The 16,848-nt window shown below is 40.5% G+C and overlaps 1 protein-coding gene across 1 annotated transcript; it reads left to right on the top strand.

Annotated features, from left to right (window-relative positions):
- Positions 1-612: 612 nt before the first annotated feature.
- Positions 613-12,196, top strand: LOC137255439 (sodium- and chloride-dependent GABA transporter 3-like). Its single transcript, XM_067792881.1, has 13 exons — positions 613-727; positions 4,479-4,610; positions 5,403-5,724; positions 6,193-6,325; positions 6,494-6,628; positions 7,223-7,326; positions 7,934-8,058; positions 8,702-8,814; positions 9,519-9,647; positions 10,120-10,219; positions 10,798-10,898; positions 11,463-11,633; positions 12,116-12,196. The coding sequence occupies exons 1-13, from the start codon at positions 613-615 to the stop codon at positions 12,194-12,196; spliced, it is 1,761 nt and encodes a 586-aa protein (XP_067648982.1).
- Positions 12,197-16,848: the final 4,652 nt, after the last annotated feature.

Here is a 16,848-nt window from a genome sequence, read left to right on the forward strand (position 1 = left end):
TGTCAGGTCAATGTTTTGTGGCTTCCCTTCACAGAAAACATCCGCATTAAATTAACTCCTATAAAGTGATGAGCTCACCTCGCTAAAGCCATTTGTCGGGCAACACTAAAATATCTGATCTCTTTTAAAATGCAGTCGTTCCATTGTTCTTTCATATTAAAGACTGACTTTGGAATAAGTTTCATCTGTACGAGGGCATGCAATTTACGGACTCTTAACTCGGTTTGCTGTCAGCCACCAACCCACACTGTTTGCTAAGAAACGTCTTTGTGATAATGCCTGAAATGTATGTATGTTCAACATCCATGTGCATACGTTGCGTGAAAAAAACCGCAGTTTGATGAAAGTAAGGTTAACGCTAAACCGAACTGTAGTACTGTATTGTCGATTGTGTTAAAGCGTTCGGTGGAAAATATTGAAATGAACACAGAACAATTTACCAGCTGAAATCAAAACGCATGACATGGGGAATGAAAAGCAACATCCCCTGTTTTAATTACCTGTTGGTTCTCATGAGTGACAGCTATTCATCGATTCTAATATTATTTAAAGCCATAAATATTCGCTGTGCGTCCAATGACTACTCTAATCGACGTTCCATTTTCAACAGAAATGGAGCACGAGAAGTGGAGTTCCCAAGTGGACTACATAATGACAGTTCTTGGCTACTCAATTGGAGTAGGAAGCATGTGGAAATTCCCATACATGTGTATGAGAAACGGCGGAGGTAGGTATGGATGGCACTACTGTGGTCTGAAATGTAATAAGGGAATTTTTGTCGGGTGTATATAACATTTCACCGTCTTAATGAATCGGCTCCATGTTAAACCGTATGAACAACTTCATTTTGTACAGTCTGAGCATGCGCGAGGAGAAGCTTGTTAAAGGACAATCTCGTGGAAAGGACTAACGTGGAAATTTGAAGTATAGTGTACGTTTATTCTAGCTGGCGATTCGCGCCTCTCTCCCTTGCTTTGACACTGAGTAGAAGGACCGTAAACCGTAAACATTTTTACCCATGCACTCTTTGCTCCCGTTGTCTTTAACTTCCTTAGTCTCGATGCATGCACCACGCACCACTAATTGCCCACGTGACAATTTCTATATCATCACTGTCGGTCTTCGAGGCAACGTGGGAATCTGAATAGTGAGGAGACCGTATCCCTGTCGATTGATGAATGTTGCTGTGAACAGGTCTTTCTTCAGCTGGTTTATACCCGGACTGTCGACAACAACGAACGATCCGTCCACCAAATTACTTGTCGACAGTCCGGGGAAAGGGAAATGATGTTCCACATGAGTGACTTCACGCCCAGTGTGCTCGTAATTAACAAACCAGTTAAAGAACAAATAAACTCAATGTTTTTGTACTCTTTTTACCACTGCATATGAAAGACTTCTGGTCATAAAGGGAACACATTTTTTAAAATCTTGTGGTTAATTATTACCGAGCGCATAAAAGTTGCTAAAAAGCCGTCTGATTCTCTCTCGCCCGCCAAAGAAACCGCAGACAATCGGGTAAAAAGACTACTTTTATTCAATTACTCATGATTGACTAAGTCACTAAGCAAACATTCTCTTTAACGCCCTCACAGTTTGTTGACCACGCTATGTCGCCACTACGGGTTTTCACTCTGTCGACGATTAGCAACATCATAATTTTCATTTGTCGACGGAATTGGTAGATCATCGACTGGAAGATCTGAATAAGCGTCTTGCCCTCTGCTGGAGACGGATGGATGAACGATACAAGGCATTGGCGATCACATTCCTTACTCCTGTAGTGCGCCTGGCTCTGGCGACAATGTCAAGTGAGTTGACGAAATGGAAAATGTTCATCGTCCACTTAGTAGATTCGCTGAGCCGGTCGAGAATAGATGGTTTATGTACCAAAACACGGTAGAGGTGTCCAGCTGGATCAGCAGATGGATTGATCGAAGTTTTTTTGTCCAATTCTAGCACTTGGCCATATAGAAGATTGGCACCCGCGTCCTTGACAATGGTTTCGTCGAACTGGAAGGCACTGCAAAGGACGTCATAGATAGTCCAGCGCAGACGGTCTTTTTGATGAGTCACCACAGGGGAACTGGTCAAAACAAGACCCATGAATGTTCGTTAGGCATATGAAGGCAGTACCATTGGTGCCTTGGGACCATCCAGGCATAGCTGCGGTGATCTCTGAACCGAGTAAACCATGCCAAAGTCGAAGTTTTCTCAGGTGTTACTGTCTAACACCCTTGGTCTGTAGATCATGCCACTCTGTGGTGAGGAATTCAGCTCATCACACATACCTTGAATGCTATCTTTGTTGAATGTTGAATGTAGTGAGTAGAGCATCAGTTGGTATCTTGTTCAAGATAGCTGTAGGTGGTTGGCGAACCAACAGCCATGTGTATTGAATCAACCCAAACCATGCAGGCATCGCAAAGGTGGCTGCCAGAGCCCGAACCATAAAAAGACGAGATTGGATGTGTCAAGTGGTTTACAGTCATGACCTACACAAGCAGGTCATGCTCCGCCCAGTCAGTAGAACGGGATTGGAAGAAAGCTCTTGTTTGAACGTCTCCGAAGGAACAGGTTCGCCGGATATCAGGGAGCGTTCTCGAGATACCAAAATTGGGGGGGGGGGGGGGAACTGCGCGAGAGCGTACAGATGGTGAATGAGGCGAAGACGAAGAACGTCTACATCTAGAAATAGTTTCTGTTGATTTCCTGATTCAGTCTGAAATTCATACACGTCGATAAGGCTTGAATTCATCATCGTGTCGTCACGATATGCCTGACCGTTTGTTGATGTGACTCTAAATACTAATTCACTCGATCGCTCACTCATCACCGTCCTGGAAAGACCTGGATCACGTACATTGCCACTTGCAACCATGCAGGACGTGTGTGGACAGAGAGACGAAAGGCCTTTTGCAATGAGTATAAACACTTATTTCATTGACAGTAGATCTGCTTTCCTCATGTTGTTTGCGACAAGAAAGAGAAATGATCATTCATACGTAGTGACATGGGCAGTTATTGGAGCGTGGTGCATGCATTAGTTGGGGCTAAGGAGTGTGAGTGAGGTTAGTTTTACGCTGCATCCAGCAGTATTCCTGCTATATGTCTGTAAATAATTGACTCTGGACAGGACAATTCAGTGATCAAAAGAATGAACATCGATCTGTGCAAATGGGAACCGATGACATGTGTCAACCAAGTCAGCCTGACAACCCGATCCCGTTAGTCGTCTCAGTTCATGAAGTTCTTGGTCATTTCGATCACTGGTTTTGCAATGTGTTTTGATACACGTTTTCCCAGAGGTGGATTGTTCTACTAGTTGCGTACACTTGCTCTATATATCCAAAATAAGTATGAGAAGAGTATTGTTGCAAGTATCAGCAAGTAACATGACTTGGTACAAGTAACAGAAATTGTCAGTTTCCGTCCAGAGAGACGCCATGACTAAATCAAGTCCACACTCTACCCCTTTTATAACTATTGGTTATGATGAAATGCGAAGTAATACCATAGTTGTCCGAATGTTTCTGATTACCGAATACAATCACACTGAATAAGCGAAAGTCACTGCTTCCTACTGTTAACCTACTCCTCTCAGTGATCACACCATTTGATCTAAGTCGATAACTGGCAGTGATGTCGACATTGTTGTATATGCTTAGTATTTACATTGACATGAACCTTGTGGGAAACAACTAGAAACGCAAAGCCATAGGGTGTACTTATATCAGTGTGTGAGGACTACACATTAGGTATTCAACAAAATGGAAACCCATATCAAAACTTCAAACACGCATCTCTGCTGGATAAACCTACCAACTTAAGATAGCTTAACAACCCGCTCTGCAGGAATACACAAAAAGTTCCTCCAGTTAGGAATTAAATTCTTATTGTAAACGTTCACAAGATTCTGAAAAGGACCAATACATTAACACCACTTTGGTAATGGCAAGTACAGTTAAAAATCCGATAATTACTTACAGAATTATGGGACATATTTCAGTAATGATTAAGGAAGACTGCGTTAGAATACTATACAGACACACGGGTATTTTGCTAGCAAGTATCCCTTGGTAAAAATATAAAGAAATGACTCACTAAAGCAATTAGCCTACTTTACACAGAAACACAGACGCACATGACCTGGTCAATACATGTATATCTTAGGTTATAGCAACGCGTCTATAAAACAGTACAATTAATAAATAAACATCACCAGCAGTACAGAGACAAGTAAACTACAATCTGTTTGGGTTAAAATGATACCGATGAAGCTAATTCCAAACTGGTTCATTCATTTCAACGTAGAATGTAATGAAAGCACCAGACCAGAGGATTCATGACGTTTGTCTCGAAAATTAGGAACGGTTAATTAACAAAGTACTAATCACTTCGTTTGTTGCTTTTTTCGTGCGTGGATTAACAGGGTACACTTCTAATGAGGTTCATAATCGTTATCTTATATCTTAAAGGAGCATTTCTGATACCGTTCGTGGTATTCATGATCATCGGCACAGTTCCTTGTGTGTTCCTTGAAATGGTGATCGGTCAGTTCTCACAGAGTGGAGCAGTTAAAGTTTGGAACTTGTGTCCACCGTTTAAAGGTACTGTGTATGTCTTTAGCTCATGAAACATCTTTTCATTAAAATGAAGTTGCAAAAAAAAATATTCTGTATACCTTTCATAAAGCGCATATAAGTTAAGAGCTCATACAAATGGTGTTCTTGCGAGCAAAATACGAACGATGGAAGGTTCTACAGTGGTAAAGGTCGGACTCCACATAAGCCAAGTCAAAGTACTGTAAGTCCCAATGATCCCCAGTAAGGTGGTCTGGCTTTGGTGACAGGCGGTATATAGCTCGTATTTCATTGGAATTATATGTAATTGTATTGATCTTTGCGTTATTAGTCTTTTATCAACTGCTGTGGTTAGCTTTAGAGTTAAACTGTTTTACTGCCCTTTCAGACAGATATTACTGATAGTTTAACCGAATGTTTATCGTCCCGATATGGTATAAACATTGCCGGTGTGACGTATAATCGCAACCCACTGACTCAGTCACCACGTATAAGAAAAAAACGTTTAAAAAACTACAAAACTGCATGATATATGCACTCTGAATTGGTATCCGGCACATGTTCACTGACATGTTGTTTTAATGACCTTTATACTTTTACACTTCATGAACCAGTATATATGATTGTGTAGTCATTGGGTAGTGCATTATTCATTATCCCATCCATTAAAGTACCCATGTAAACAAGTACATGCATAAGCATTCAAGGATTTGAAAACATAGATGAATATACACAATCAAAGGATGAAATAGTATTACAGGGTGGTGTTCCTTGAATACATGTCAGCGTCTATGACCTCAAATGATACATTTTCTCCAGGCATGGGAATTGGGAACGTCCTCATCGGCATATTTTTCAGCAACTACTATTCTGCCCTGTTCGCATGGTTAATCTACTACTTCTACCACTCCTTCTCCCGAAACATTCCCTGGAGTACCTGTGACAACCCATGGAACACACCGTCGTGTATATCGTTCATCAACGTCGGCGATGACGCACCTGTCAACTCTACAAATGTTTCCACCACCGTTGCCAGAACAGCACACGCCCTTCTCAAATCATCTACGTCCTCTAATTCTACTGCCTTGGCTAATGGAAGCACGCCTTTAATTGCAGTCACATCAGCAGAAGAATTCTGGACGTAAGAAGGACGGCCAATATGTTTTCTGGATGTTATAACATATTTGCTATGTTCGTTTGCTTTGTAAATATTTTATAAAAGTAAATGAAATCGGAACACTCCCCGTCAATAGTGTCTTCACCCTTGATGTGCTTTACTGATGTTCTAAAACTGTAACTTCTCGTTTTCATATTTCCTAATGGTCACATGCCAATACGTTCGACACATTATGCTTAACGTCAGTACATGTGAAATTTCATTTTGTCACAAAATGCATCAACTTTCATGACGGTAAGTTACTTGTGAAATTAATGCTATAACGTTACACGTTAGAAATGTGTATGCTTTATTGTTCAGTTCAGTTCAGTTCAAAATGTTATTTTCATGCACGGTTATCCTCTGTCTGCGATACTTCTTGAATATCTCCCGGTAAATGAACCTGTTATCAGTTTTGTTTTTGTAAACGTACATTACCTCTATTTGAAACAGGTTAAAGGTCTTACAGATAAGCGATGGTTTGGAATATCTCGGTAGTATGCGGTGGCCTCTGGTTGGCTGTCTTGCTATCACATACACCTTGGCGTTCTTATGTCTCTTTCGTGGGATTAAGATTGCAGGAAAGGTAAAGAAAATTTTAAAAAGCGTTAGTAAACGAATTTTGAATTGTTAGTCTTGGTCTTTCGGGACACCATTAGTGACTATGGTTCTCAGTTCTGTGTGATACCTGCTTTCTCGCTACCACACGTCCTGATATCAACTTCAGTTTCATTATGTGTTTCCATGGCAACAGGTGGTGTACGTCACTGTTGGTGCTCCTTACATCCTCATCACTGTTTTCCTCATCCGGGGCTGCCTACTCCCCGGTTCGGCTGACGGAATATATTACTACATATACCCACATTTTGAGAAGCTGTTAGATGCCAAGGTGAAGCGATCGCGAATGAACATTTCACTGACTGAATGATTGTCGTCTCAACATTTATATAGCTGTATTAACAAAGCTTTGAACGGCGACGGAAATTAAAGTTAAACTGACTGGTGCTAAGTTGTTTATGTATTTCCGTAGGAACATTACTGGTTAATGAATGGGTCACTAACATGTTGGTTTTAAAACACCAAACAGTTTGTTAATATATCATAAATATCGTATATATTTCGATGGACATCTGTGATTTCATGTTCATTTCGTTAGTTTCGAAAATGCATCCACATTTTCCCATACGATGGCGGGAAAGAGAGTAACCTCCCATGCAACACTGATGATGCGGTTTCGCAATATTAAACTATCTCTGTAATAAATGTCAGGAAGATTTGAAATAATCCGATTCTTCCTCCTGTTCCAATGCGTGTTGTTATCGCATGTTAGTTCTAATTCTGTAATGTCCTTCACTGATCAAACGCTATATCTTTAATGCTTGGTATTGATACAGATTTGTTGGTACTTGATTTCAGTGGCTGTTTTCCAGTTTTTATGGACTTAAATGTGGTTGCTTTAATTCAGTTTTCATTCAATTTGCAGATTTGGATAGAAGCTTGTAATTATGCCTTGTACACACCAGGAATTGCATTTGGATGTCTTCCAACAATGGCAGGACACAACAAACTTAATAACAATTGCTTAAGGTACAGTTTAGAGTAACTTTACTTTTTCTATTAGACTAATTTTCAAGCGCGTTGTCAGATTATGACGGAATTATTTCGTGATGAAGACTGATTGATACGTTATCAGTGTCAAACACACTCATACCAACCCCATATTTTCCGGTAGTAACTTAAACAGGTATTAATGCAAACACACTTAGAATAAATGTGGAGTTCCTGGCTACTCGGTCACTGCGCAGTAGCCCTACTTGAATTGAGCTTAGAGGAATTCAGTTTTGAGAGCTTAATTAAACCATGTCATTAGGTTCAACTGTATCCGGCCGTCAGTATTCTTAAGAAAGTCGTATTTCCCTTTTTTTTCTGAATGCATTGTGTCTCATATCGTGACAAGTAAGCCTCGTTAAATTCAATTTTTTTTCAATCCTTAAACGTATGAGTGACAGATCGAACTCTTGATGTAATGAAGGAAAACACTCCTGTACCCTTCCGTCGATTGTCAATGACAATGTCAGACCGCACCAAGATGCCAAGAAAAGAAACAGGGGCGTTTTTTTCATTGGAGGAATGACTATTAGCTAAGTGTACAATGTGATTTGATTTGAATGTGATAAAGTAACATTTTTTGTAGGGACGCTTTGGTCCTGACTACCGCTATTGCGCTGACAACTATGTATATGGGGTTTGCCTTCTTTGCCATCATGGGTCACGTTGCTTATCTGCGTGGTGTGACTGTGGATTCGTTCCAGTACTCAGGTATTTCCTTGCTTGTACGCATGAGCTCCAGCAACCCGTGCTTGCCATAAAAGGTGACTATGCTTGTCGTAAGAGGCGACTAACAGGATCGGGTGGTCAAGCTCGCTGACTTGGTTGAAACATGTCATCGGTTCCCCATTGCGTAGATCGATGCTCATGCTGTTGATCACTGAATTGTCTGGCCCAGACTTGATTATTTGCAGACCGCCGCCACATAGCTGGAATATTGCTGAGTGCGACGTAAAACTAAACTCACTCACTCACTCACTCATGAGCTAGAGTCATCTTACTGATTATTGTTTAATTAATATGTACTGATCAATACCACCGTGGCAACAAAATATTGAAAATAAAATCACTCTTTGTTTTCTTCCTAACAAACTCTGTGATCATCTCCAGGTACGTAGGTTGTGTCCGTGTCTCTTCATTTGGTAACTTTGCAGGTTTTGCTAAAAAGAATACACGACAGAGAAATGAAGTAGGGAAATTTCTTCCATGGGCGGACAATCACACCCGAAGATAATTAACTTAGCCCTCACACACCTGGCTCTTATATGTACATAAGTATCAGTACGAGGCGACAAGTCACACATGATTAATCGACGTTGTCCATTTGATGAATTATGTGGTTTCATTTGTCGAGGATACAACCTTGGATTCATCGCATATCCAGAAGCCGTGGCGTCACTCCCCTTGCCTCAGTTGTGGTCTGTTTTGACCTTCTTGAATTTGCTAACACTCGGACTGGATTCTCTGGTAATCATATAACGGTATAAGAACAGGCTCAGCTCAAGAAATAAGCAAAGTCCATCAGAAAAAGAGTTGTCCTGAAATCATATATTCATTGCCTGCGGATGCTTTGTTTTAGAAAATAAAACAAACCCACCTGATATTGTTTTAAATCTACATATACAAAATGGCTGATGTGACTGATTTCAGGAATCACCTTTTGTCTATTGTATGAATATGAGCAAGTCGTTTATCAAAGCTGAGCTAGCACGGGCAATATCGATAAGACCCTTATTGACCGATGCAAAATATATTATGTATTATATTAAATTCAGAAAACAACCCTGTTTCGCACATTTACGCCATTCAAGGCTTCGTTATAACGTATGCTCGTATAACAATACAGTGTGATGTTGTTAGAACTTTCATCAAGGCAGACAAATGTTGTTGTTTTTTGTATTTTCAAATGCGCCCATAACATCGAAGTATACATGTAAAGTTGGATTTTGATCTTTCTTTGAGCAATGGATTTCAAAGGCCTGATACGGATGTAATGTATGATATTTAGATTCCTCATAAGACATTGATACAAATATGTCGAACAGATAGCCAGATTTAGAGCAACAACTGCACATATCACTACATGATAGTTGTCATAGTAGGAATATCACATTTAAGAAACAATACATGCATGTGTCCAATTAAAACGCGTTTGATATGTTTCTATACAGTTGCCAAGCTATGAGATCGCATTAACAGCCTTATCAGATCAGTTCCCAAGCCTATCTCGCCGACGGTGGATGAACATGCTATTAGTGCTGGTGCCAAGCTTCCTCGTTGGCCTACTCTACATGACACAGGTGAATGTCACGAACTGTCTAACGACAGTCCCCTGATTCCCGGGGTCTGTGCTAATGACCCCTGCAATCACTACCGAATGGCGGCTAACTCTCAGAGGTGACACGCCAGTAGAACACCCATTACTTAAACTAACCCATATATTTACTGTAGAAAATTCCAAGTACGGCTGGTTAGAAATTTTGCAGTATTCTCATGGATACTGTGGCAAAGTATACGTCACCAGAACCAAGCTCATCGTTGCTTTAGCGCACAAAAAAACTTTATTTCAGCTATTTTAAGACAAAGTCGTCGTTACACTCTAATTTCAACCCCGACATCAGCTAAGAATTGTCACGGAATGGTACCCATAAAATAAAAAAAATGTATCTGAGCGAAACCTGATGTGATTCCGTATATAAATTCCGTAGGAAACCATAACAGTACTGCCTCCTAAACACACAAAATCAATAATGTCAAAACTGTTTTTGACAGGGAGGCATGTACATGCTTACACTGGTGGAGTGGTATGCATTCTTCCCCTCCATAGCAGTTTTTGGAATGTTGGAATGCTTTGTGGTCAGCTGGATCTATGGTAAGCATCTTGTTACAAACTAAAAACGAGCGTCAATCAAAGTGAAGACATGCTGAAAAACAACTTTAAACGACGGTATTCAAGGCGACAACTGAATAAGAGAACGTGGCGGCCCTGACTTTTTGAGGTGTCTCTAAGAAACAGTTTGTGGCGGCTTTTGGGAAATACCTTTAAGGCAACTGAAATTAACTCTCACATAACTGTGTCGTGAGTTTCTATATATATTACGTAAGAAGTCTACATTGTGAGTGCTGCCAGTATGGTAGTACTGACCCAAGAAGATCCGGTAGAGTAGAGTAGGTCTTCAGCAACCCATGCTTGTCACAAAAGGCGACTATGCTTGTTGTAAGTGGAGACTAATGGGATCGGGTGATCGGGCTGCTGACTTGTTTGACACGTCATCGGTTCCCATTTGGGCAGATCGATGCTCATGCTGATGCTCACTGGATTGTCTGATCCAGACTCGATAAATTCCACCATATAGCTGGAATATTGCTGAGTGCGCCGTAAAACTAAACTCACTCTCTCACTATAGTAGTACCCGGTGATATTCAATAGGAGTCAGTTGTTCGTTTTAGGCACACATAGACTGCAAAGGGTCATAAAATCAATGTGCGGGAAGACTGTCCCGAGGATCATGACCTTCATCCTGAAGTTCACCTGCCCAGGACTCCTTCTGGTGAGTGACAGTTGTCTATGTTTGACGTTCATGGCCATATCCAACTGTCAGTACTGGAGTAGTGGTTGCATGCATGCTCGGTTGCACGAATGCACCATGTGGAATGTTGGAATATTGTTTGCACCATTGCAAGATGTGTATGTCGGGATAATTGTTAAATTGCGGCAACATGTCGATGCTGAAATATTGCTTGCGCGAATGCAAGATGTGTATATCGGGATAATGATTTCTTTGATGCAACCTGTCGGTGTTGGAATACTGGTTGCACGAATGCAAGATGTGTATGTTTCGTGTTGTCAAAATAAGAATATGATCGGGGCGATGCAGGATTCAAAGCCTAGGTTTCTCGCGTACTCTGCACAACCACTTGCGGCGCCATCCACGTTATGTATCTCATTTCCAGGTCAACAGACTCTCGTTCCCTCACGTCATTCACACATACACAGAAATATGCATCTGTCACCTACACTGGCTGAGTTGCATATAGTCCCTTTTGTCCTCATGGCAATGTACACAATACATTATCATAATTGCTCCTTCATCACGATGCCATTTGTTTTACAGATCATCTTCTGCTACTCCCTGTACTCCTACCGACCCCCTAACTATGGAGACTACATCTACCCTACCTGGGCCACGGGACTTGGATGGATGATATCCTTTGGTTCAATCTTACCATTGCCCGTTGTCTTCATCTGGACGGTGTACAAAACAGAGGGAAATTCAGTCAGAGAGGTAACATCATTGGCGCTGTGCGCATGCAGGAACCTGTTTTCCAGTGTTATATGACTAGCCTATCTTTACTTCTTGTGAAAAGGAATCATATTTAATGGGGTTCCTTCTGGGGTCTCTATTTTGCAATCTTTCTGGCCAAATATCCCTCAGTCTATTTCTCCTGGCAAATTGCAACCCAATTTCCTCAATACGAACATTTGCACCATACATGAAAGGCGATAATTATTTGATCAGCTATAAGCCTAATTCCGTCGTATTTTGTGACTTATCGTATGCTCCTTTTTGAAAAATGTCGAACATTTTCGGAAAAATCATAATACAATTCTAATCATGTAATCATTGGGTAGACTGCGATATGATGCAGTTCCTGTTCCAATCTTGAATATCCGTAAATTACAGTGGTATGATTTTTTTTTATTTTGTACCATGATAATAATGAAATTGAAAAATATATAATGCAATTCTTTTCTTTTTGCTTGTAGAAATTGAGGAAATCCGTGAAACCTAACACTCACTGGGACTTATCTTCGTCGCATGAAAACTCCACGGAATTAATGTTCTAGATTCAACTCATTTTATTCTTCTTACATAGGAAATATCATTTTTCTATGGTTTCATGTTTCAGCAGTTGACTATAACGATAATGTATGTAGCTGCCTCTCTTGAAACGGCCCAAACACCATCTTGTCAAAAACACTTTTGCTGTAAGTCCATCTGTTTATTTTATTGTACCTATTTAGTAAAAGTAACAACCCGCAACATCACAATTTTCGCTGTTGTCGGAAATTTAGTCTTCAAACAGGGCGGTGAGGTAGCCCACTTGTTATAGCATTTGCTCGTCGTGCAAAACGTTCGGGTTCAGTTTATCACATGAGTACAATCTGTGAAGCCAATTTCTGATGTCTCCTCCGTTGAAATTGTTTGGATATTGCTATATGCATCATAAAACCGTACTCATTCTGTCACTAGCAGTTAAACATCCTGTAGACGATATATTATACGGCACAGGGTGTACATGCTTGAAAGGTCCAGTCGTTCAAACTGCGGGTACATGAGTAAGTCCACAGGCGTTGCATGATCTGATCAATAGTTTATCAGCGCCATGGTCATGTTCGTTTGCTTCATCAGAGGGATGAACGTCTGTTCTGTGCATCAATTCCTGTTGCCTCTTACATGAAGTGATTTCAAAAGCAGACCTTAACACTGCTATTCTAGCCCAAAATACAGACTTGTGTACGAAGGCCTAAAGACGCAACCTTGCTAGTGTAAATAATTTTACATCTAGGTTTTAATTATGTGTATATAGCTCGAAATCGACGGTTTTTTATTCATTTCGATGTCCTTGAGTATACTTGGGTCATATGACGTGTGACATTTTCACGAACACATTTATCCACTTTGCAATGTGTTATAACCAACAGGGTGTGACAGGTATTTTCCTATACATTGTATATGAACATTTTATAAACATTTATGTATCATTACATATTCCACTTAATGTATAGACCCGTGAAGGTCCCGGGGTAGAATAGGCCTTCAGCAACCCATGCTTGCCATAAAAGGTGACTATGCTTGTCGTAAGAGGCGACTAACGGGATCGGGTGGTCAGACTCACTGACTTGGTTGACACATGTCATCGGTTCCCAATTGGGCAGATCGATGCTCATGTTATTGATCACTGGATTGTCTGGTCCAGACTCGATTATTTACAGACCGTCGCCATATAGCTGGAATATTGCTAAGTGCGACGTAAAACTAAACTCACTCACTAACTCACTTAATGTATATTTGTATAAGAATGGTTGAAATAGTTTCAAATAGTTACCGATTAAGATTCAAGGCCTAAACGATTTCTGAATGGAATGGTCTTACAGGGTTCTATTTACATTAATTACAATTTCTGATCCATTTCATAATTGCATTTAGATGTTTGTAAAACGTTATTACACGTATGGAACTTATCGATTTCATGTATTCAGGAAAATATGTGCAAACAGAAATATCCAGTGTTGATTTGCAAACCTTGATGCATGGACTCATCGGAATGATGACAACAGTGAGTGAGTGAGTTAATATTTAACGTCACATCGGCAATATTACAGCCATATCGTGACGAGAACATACATGACAAAAAGAATATATATGCGTATTATGAAGACTCTCTCTACGAAGGACAGTAAAACCAATAGACTATCACTATTTGGACAGTACAATATAAAAACAGGCCATAGATCACCAACAACAGAGGGTAGATCACCACACCAGGGACCATGGGGACTTACAGTACTTCTGCTACCTGCATGGTCCCTGGCTGGATTTACACCATCCCCTCAGCTGTTGGCGACTGTATGCAAGATTAGCCACACATTAAAATGACACATATTCTACGATTAAAAAAGTGGAAAATTAAATCTGACGTAAACCGTTTTGGGACTTACGTACCCTCTCAGGAGGACAATAATTTTACAGGACTTCAACCTCCATCGAGGATACAGCCACTAACAATCTTAGCTGCTAATTCAACTTGCAATCATAAAATGTTAATCTATTTACAAGTCATGTAACAGGTCTAATTCTTTTAAAAACACAATGATTAAATGAGCACTAACATTACTAAAAAGATCCTTCATAGTTCATGATTTAAAATGGCACCTGTGGTGAGCAACCTCCTCGTGGTGGGTGCTGGGTAACGCCAAGTGCTCGCCAACACCCCGGTAATGGACACGGGGGAATATTTGGTCCACCAACCCGTTTGCCGTGGGTTGCGGCCCTGTGTCGGCGGAGGAGGGGATCCTGGTAGTTGGGGGTAATAGGGGCCTGCAAGCGTGTTCCTGTTGCTCAATACACCACTTTGGCCCTGACTTCGCCTAGACGGGTGGTCGAATGGGCCCGGTTCTATCAATCGGCTGGTCACGCCAAGCCCTGATTATTTAATTGCACAAATTTGATTTGATATTGTTTTGGTTTTGGTCTTGACTTTTCACTCATATAACACTTGTAAATTTGAAAAGTGATCTTATTAACTTTGCCTAGAGTCTTATGCCCAGAAGGCGGTGGCTCATGGGTCAATCTGGTAGATCGATTAATTTTCTATTAATCTTCTGCTGGAGTAAACCATTTCAGTATCCTTGGTGCTGCCAGTCGGAAACCCACTGTGATACTCGGTGGAGGGTAGGGAGCTGGGATGGTGAACTTTCTATTATTAACCATGGCTCAACCCAAAAAGCATAAACGAGCACTAGATGAGTGTTTGTCCTCTGATGAGGAACATATCACAAACAGGTATCCAGATACATGGAGTAGATTCTTGGTTGTATCTTCGACTGATGGTGAACCACACTCAAGCTAAATCCGTTTGCCACATCAAAAGCAATTTATGGACTTGTTGGTGATGTCCAAGCTGGTAAAAAAAATAGATCAGGGTTTCTCCTCATAGAGTGTAAAACAGGAAAACAATCAGCTACCCTCATAGCCACAAAACAGTTTGCAAATACTGAAGTTTCAGTTTCTCCTCACAAGTCTTTGAACAGTAGCAAAGGCATCTTGAGGGACAGAGACCGCTGGCTTGCCCACATGAGTGAAAAGGAAATAGTTACTGAACTGCAAAACCAAGGAGTCACTCATATTAAAAGGGATCGAGAAACTTTGAATTCCAACACATACTTAATTTCTTTTTCTCAACCCCAACACCCAAAGTACATAAAAGCTGGATATTGTAACATCGGAGTGGAACAGTATATTCCAAACCCACTCCGTTGTTACAAGTGTCAAAAGTTTGGTCACGGTGCCCAAACCTGCAGAAATCGTGCAAAATGTTATAGGTGTGGTAAAGATGATCATGAAGGTTCATGACTGTTTATCTTCTCCAAAATGTGTCAATTGTCTTGGAGATCATATGTCTTCGTCAAAGTCATGCCATGTCTGGAAACGTGAATATGAAATTGTCAAAATCAAAATCCAAAAGAATGTCACATATCATGAGGCAAAACGTTTAGTTTATGTAGCCTCCCCTCAGTCATCAGGTGTACCATATTCTGCAGTTGTTGCTCGCCCCAATACTAAGTCTGTTCTGTCAGTTGCATGTCAGACATATATCACCTGGGTTAAAGCTGACAAACACTTTAATTGCATCAGATCCTACTGTTGATAAACACCATGCAACATCAGCTTGCCAGACAGAATCACAAACAATATCTCCTGTTGTGAAAAATCCTTCTCAAAAAGTAGATTACAGACAAAAACCTGATCGAGTACAAAAGGGATCACGTGATCCTGTACAAATCTATAACAAGTTTCAACTTTTAGAAGACATGGACGTCTCTCCTCATCCCCGTGCGCGAAATAGAAGCAGTTCGCCTCGGAAGGGGAAAAGTCGGTCCCCGGTACTACCACCTGCTATAAAATGAACAATAACACCTTGATCCAATGGAATTGCAGAGGACTTAGGACCAATTTTATGAAGTACAATTACTAGCACATGATTTTAAACCATCAGCATTTAGTTTTCAAGAAACGTACTTGAAACAAAATGTTAAGTTCGAATTGCGTAAATACCATTCTTATTCTTTTTCACCCCCTGGTGACAAAGCCACTGGTGGATCTTCCATACTGGTGAGACATGGTATAATTCATAGCCCTGTTCCTCTTAAAACCAATCTTCAGGCTGTTGCTGTTCGTCTTACTTTACATGTAACCCTTACTCTTTGTTCCTTGTATATCTCTCCTTCTTCCACTCTCCATCAGAATGATCTTCAAGATTTGTATGACCAATTACCGAAACCCTGTATCACAATGGGTGATCTCAATGGACATAACCCATTAAGTCCTGATACCAACAGTAAAGGGAAAGTTTATATCTGATAATAATTTATGTATATTCAATGATGGCTCTGACACATATTTACATCCTGCAACGGGAACATATTCTTCTTTAGACCTGTCACTCACTGATTCAAACGTTTATAATGAGTTTGAATGGTCAGTCCATAATGATCTTTGTGGTAGTGACCATTTTCCAACAGTACTTACAGCAATTAACCCTTCCGATGATCCACCTGTAACAAGATGGAATTTTTCAAAGGCCAATTGGCCATTATTTCAGGCCACCTGCCTTATGGAACTTAAACCAGACCTTTTCATGGATGTACCTGATCCAATTAAAATGTTCTCGGACAAACTGAAACATATAGCTGATGAAACTAGTCCTCTGTAAATC

The sequence above is a fragment of the Haliotis asinina genome, chromosome 11, assembly GCF_037392515.1.
Source record: "Haliotis asinina isolate JCU_RB_2024 chromosome 11, JCU_Hal_asi_v2, whole genome shotgun sequence".
Taxonomy (NCBI): domain Eukaryota; kingdom Metazoa; phylum Mollusca; class Gastropoda; order Lepetellida; family Haliotidae; genus Haliotis; species Haliotis asinina.

Bases quoted from the DNA above. Each gene is read 5' to 3' on its own strand.
- LOC137255439 (XM_067792881.1), top strand. From the start codon at position 613: ATGGAGCACGAGAAGTGGAGTTCCCAAGTGGACTACATAATGACAGTT. The intron at 4,611-5,402 runs GTACTGTGTATG...CATTTTCTCCAG, and splicing joins CTTGTGTCCACCGTTTAAAG to GCATGGGAATTGGGAACGTC. The intron at 8,059-8,701 runs GTATTTCCTTGC...TCATTTGTCGAG, and splicing joins GGATTCGTTCCAGTACTCAG to GATACAACCTTGGATTCATC.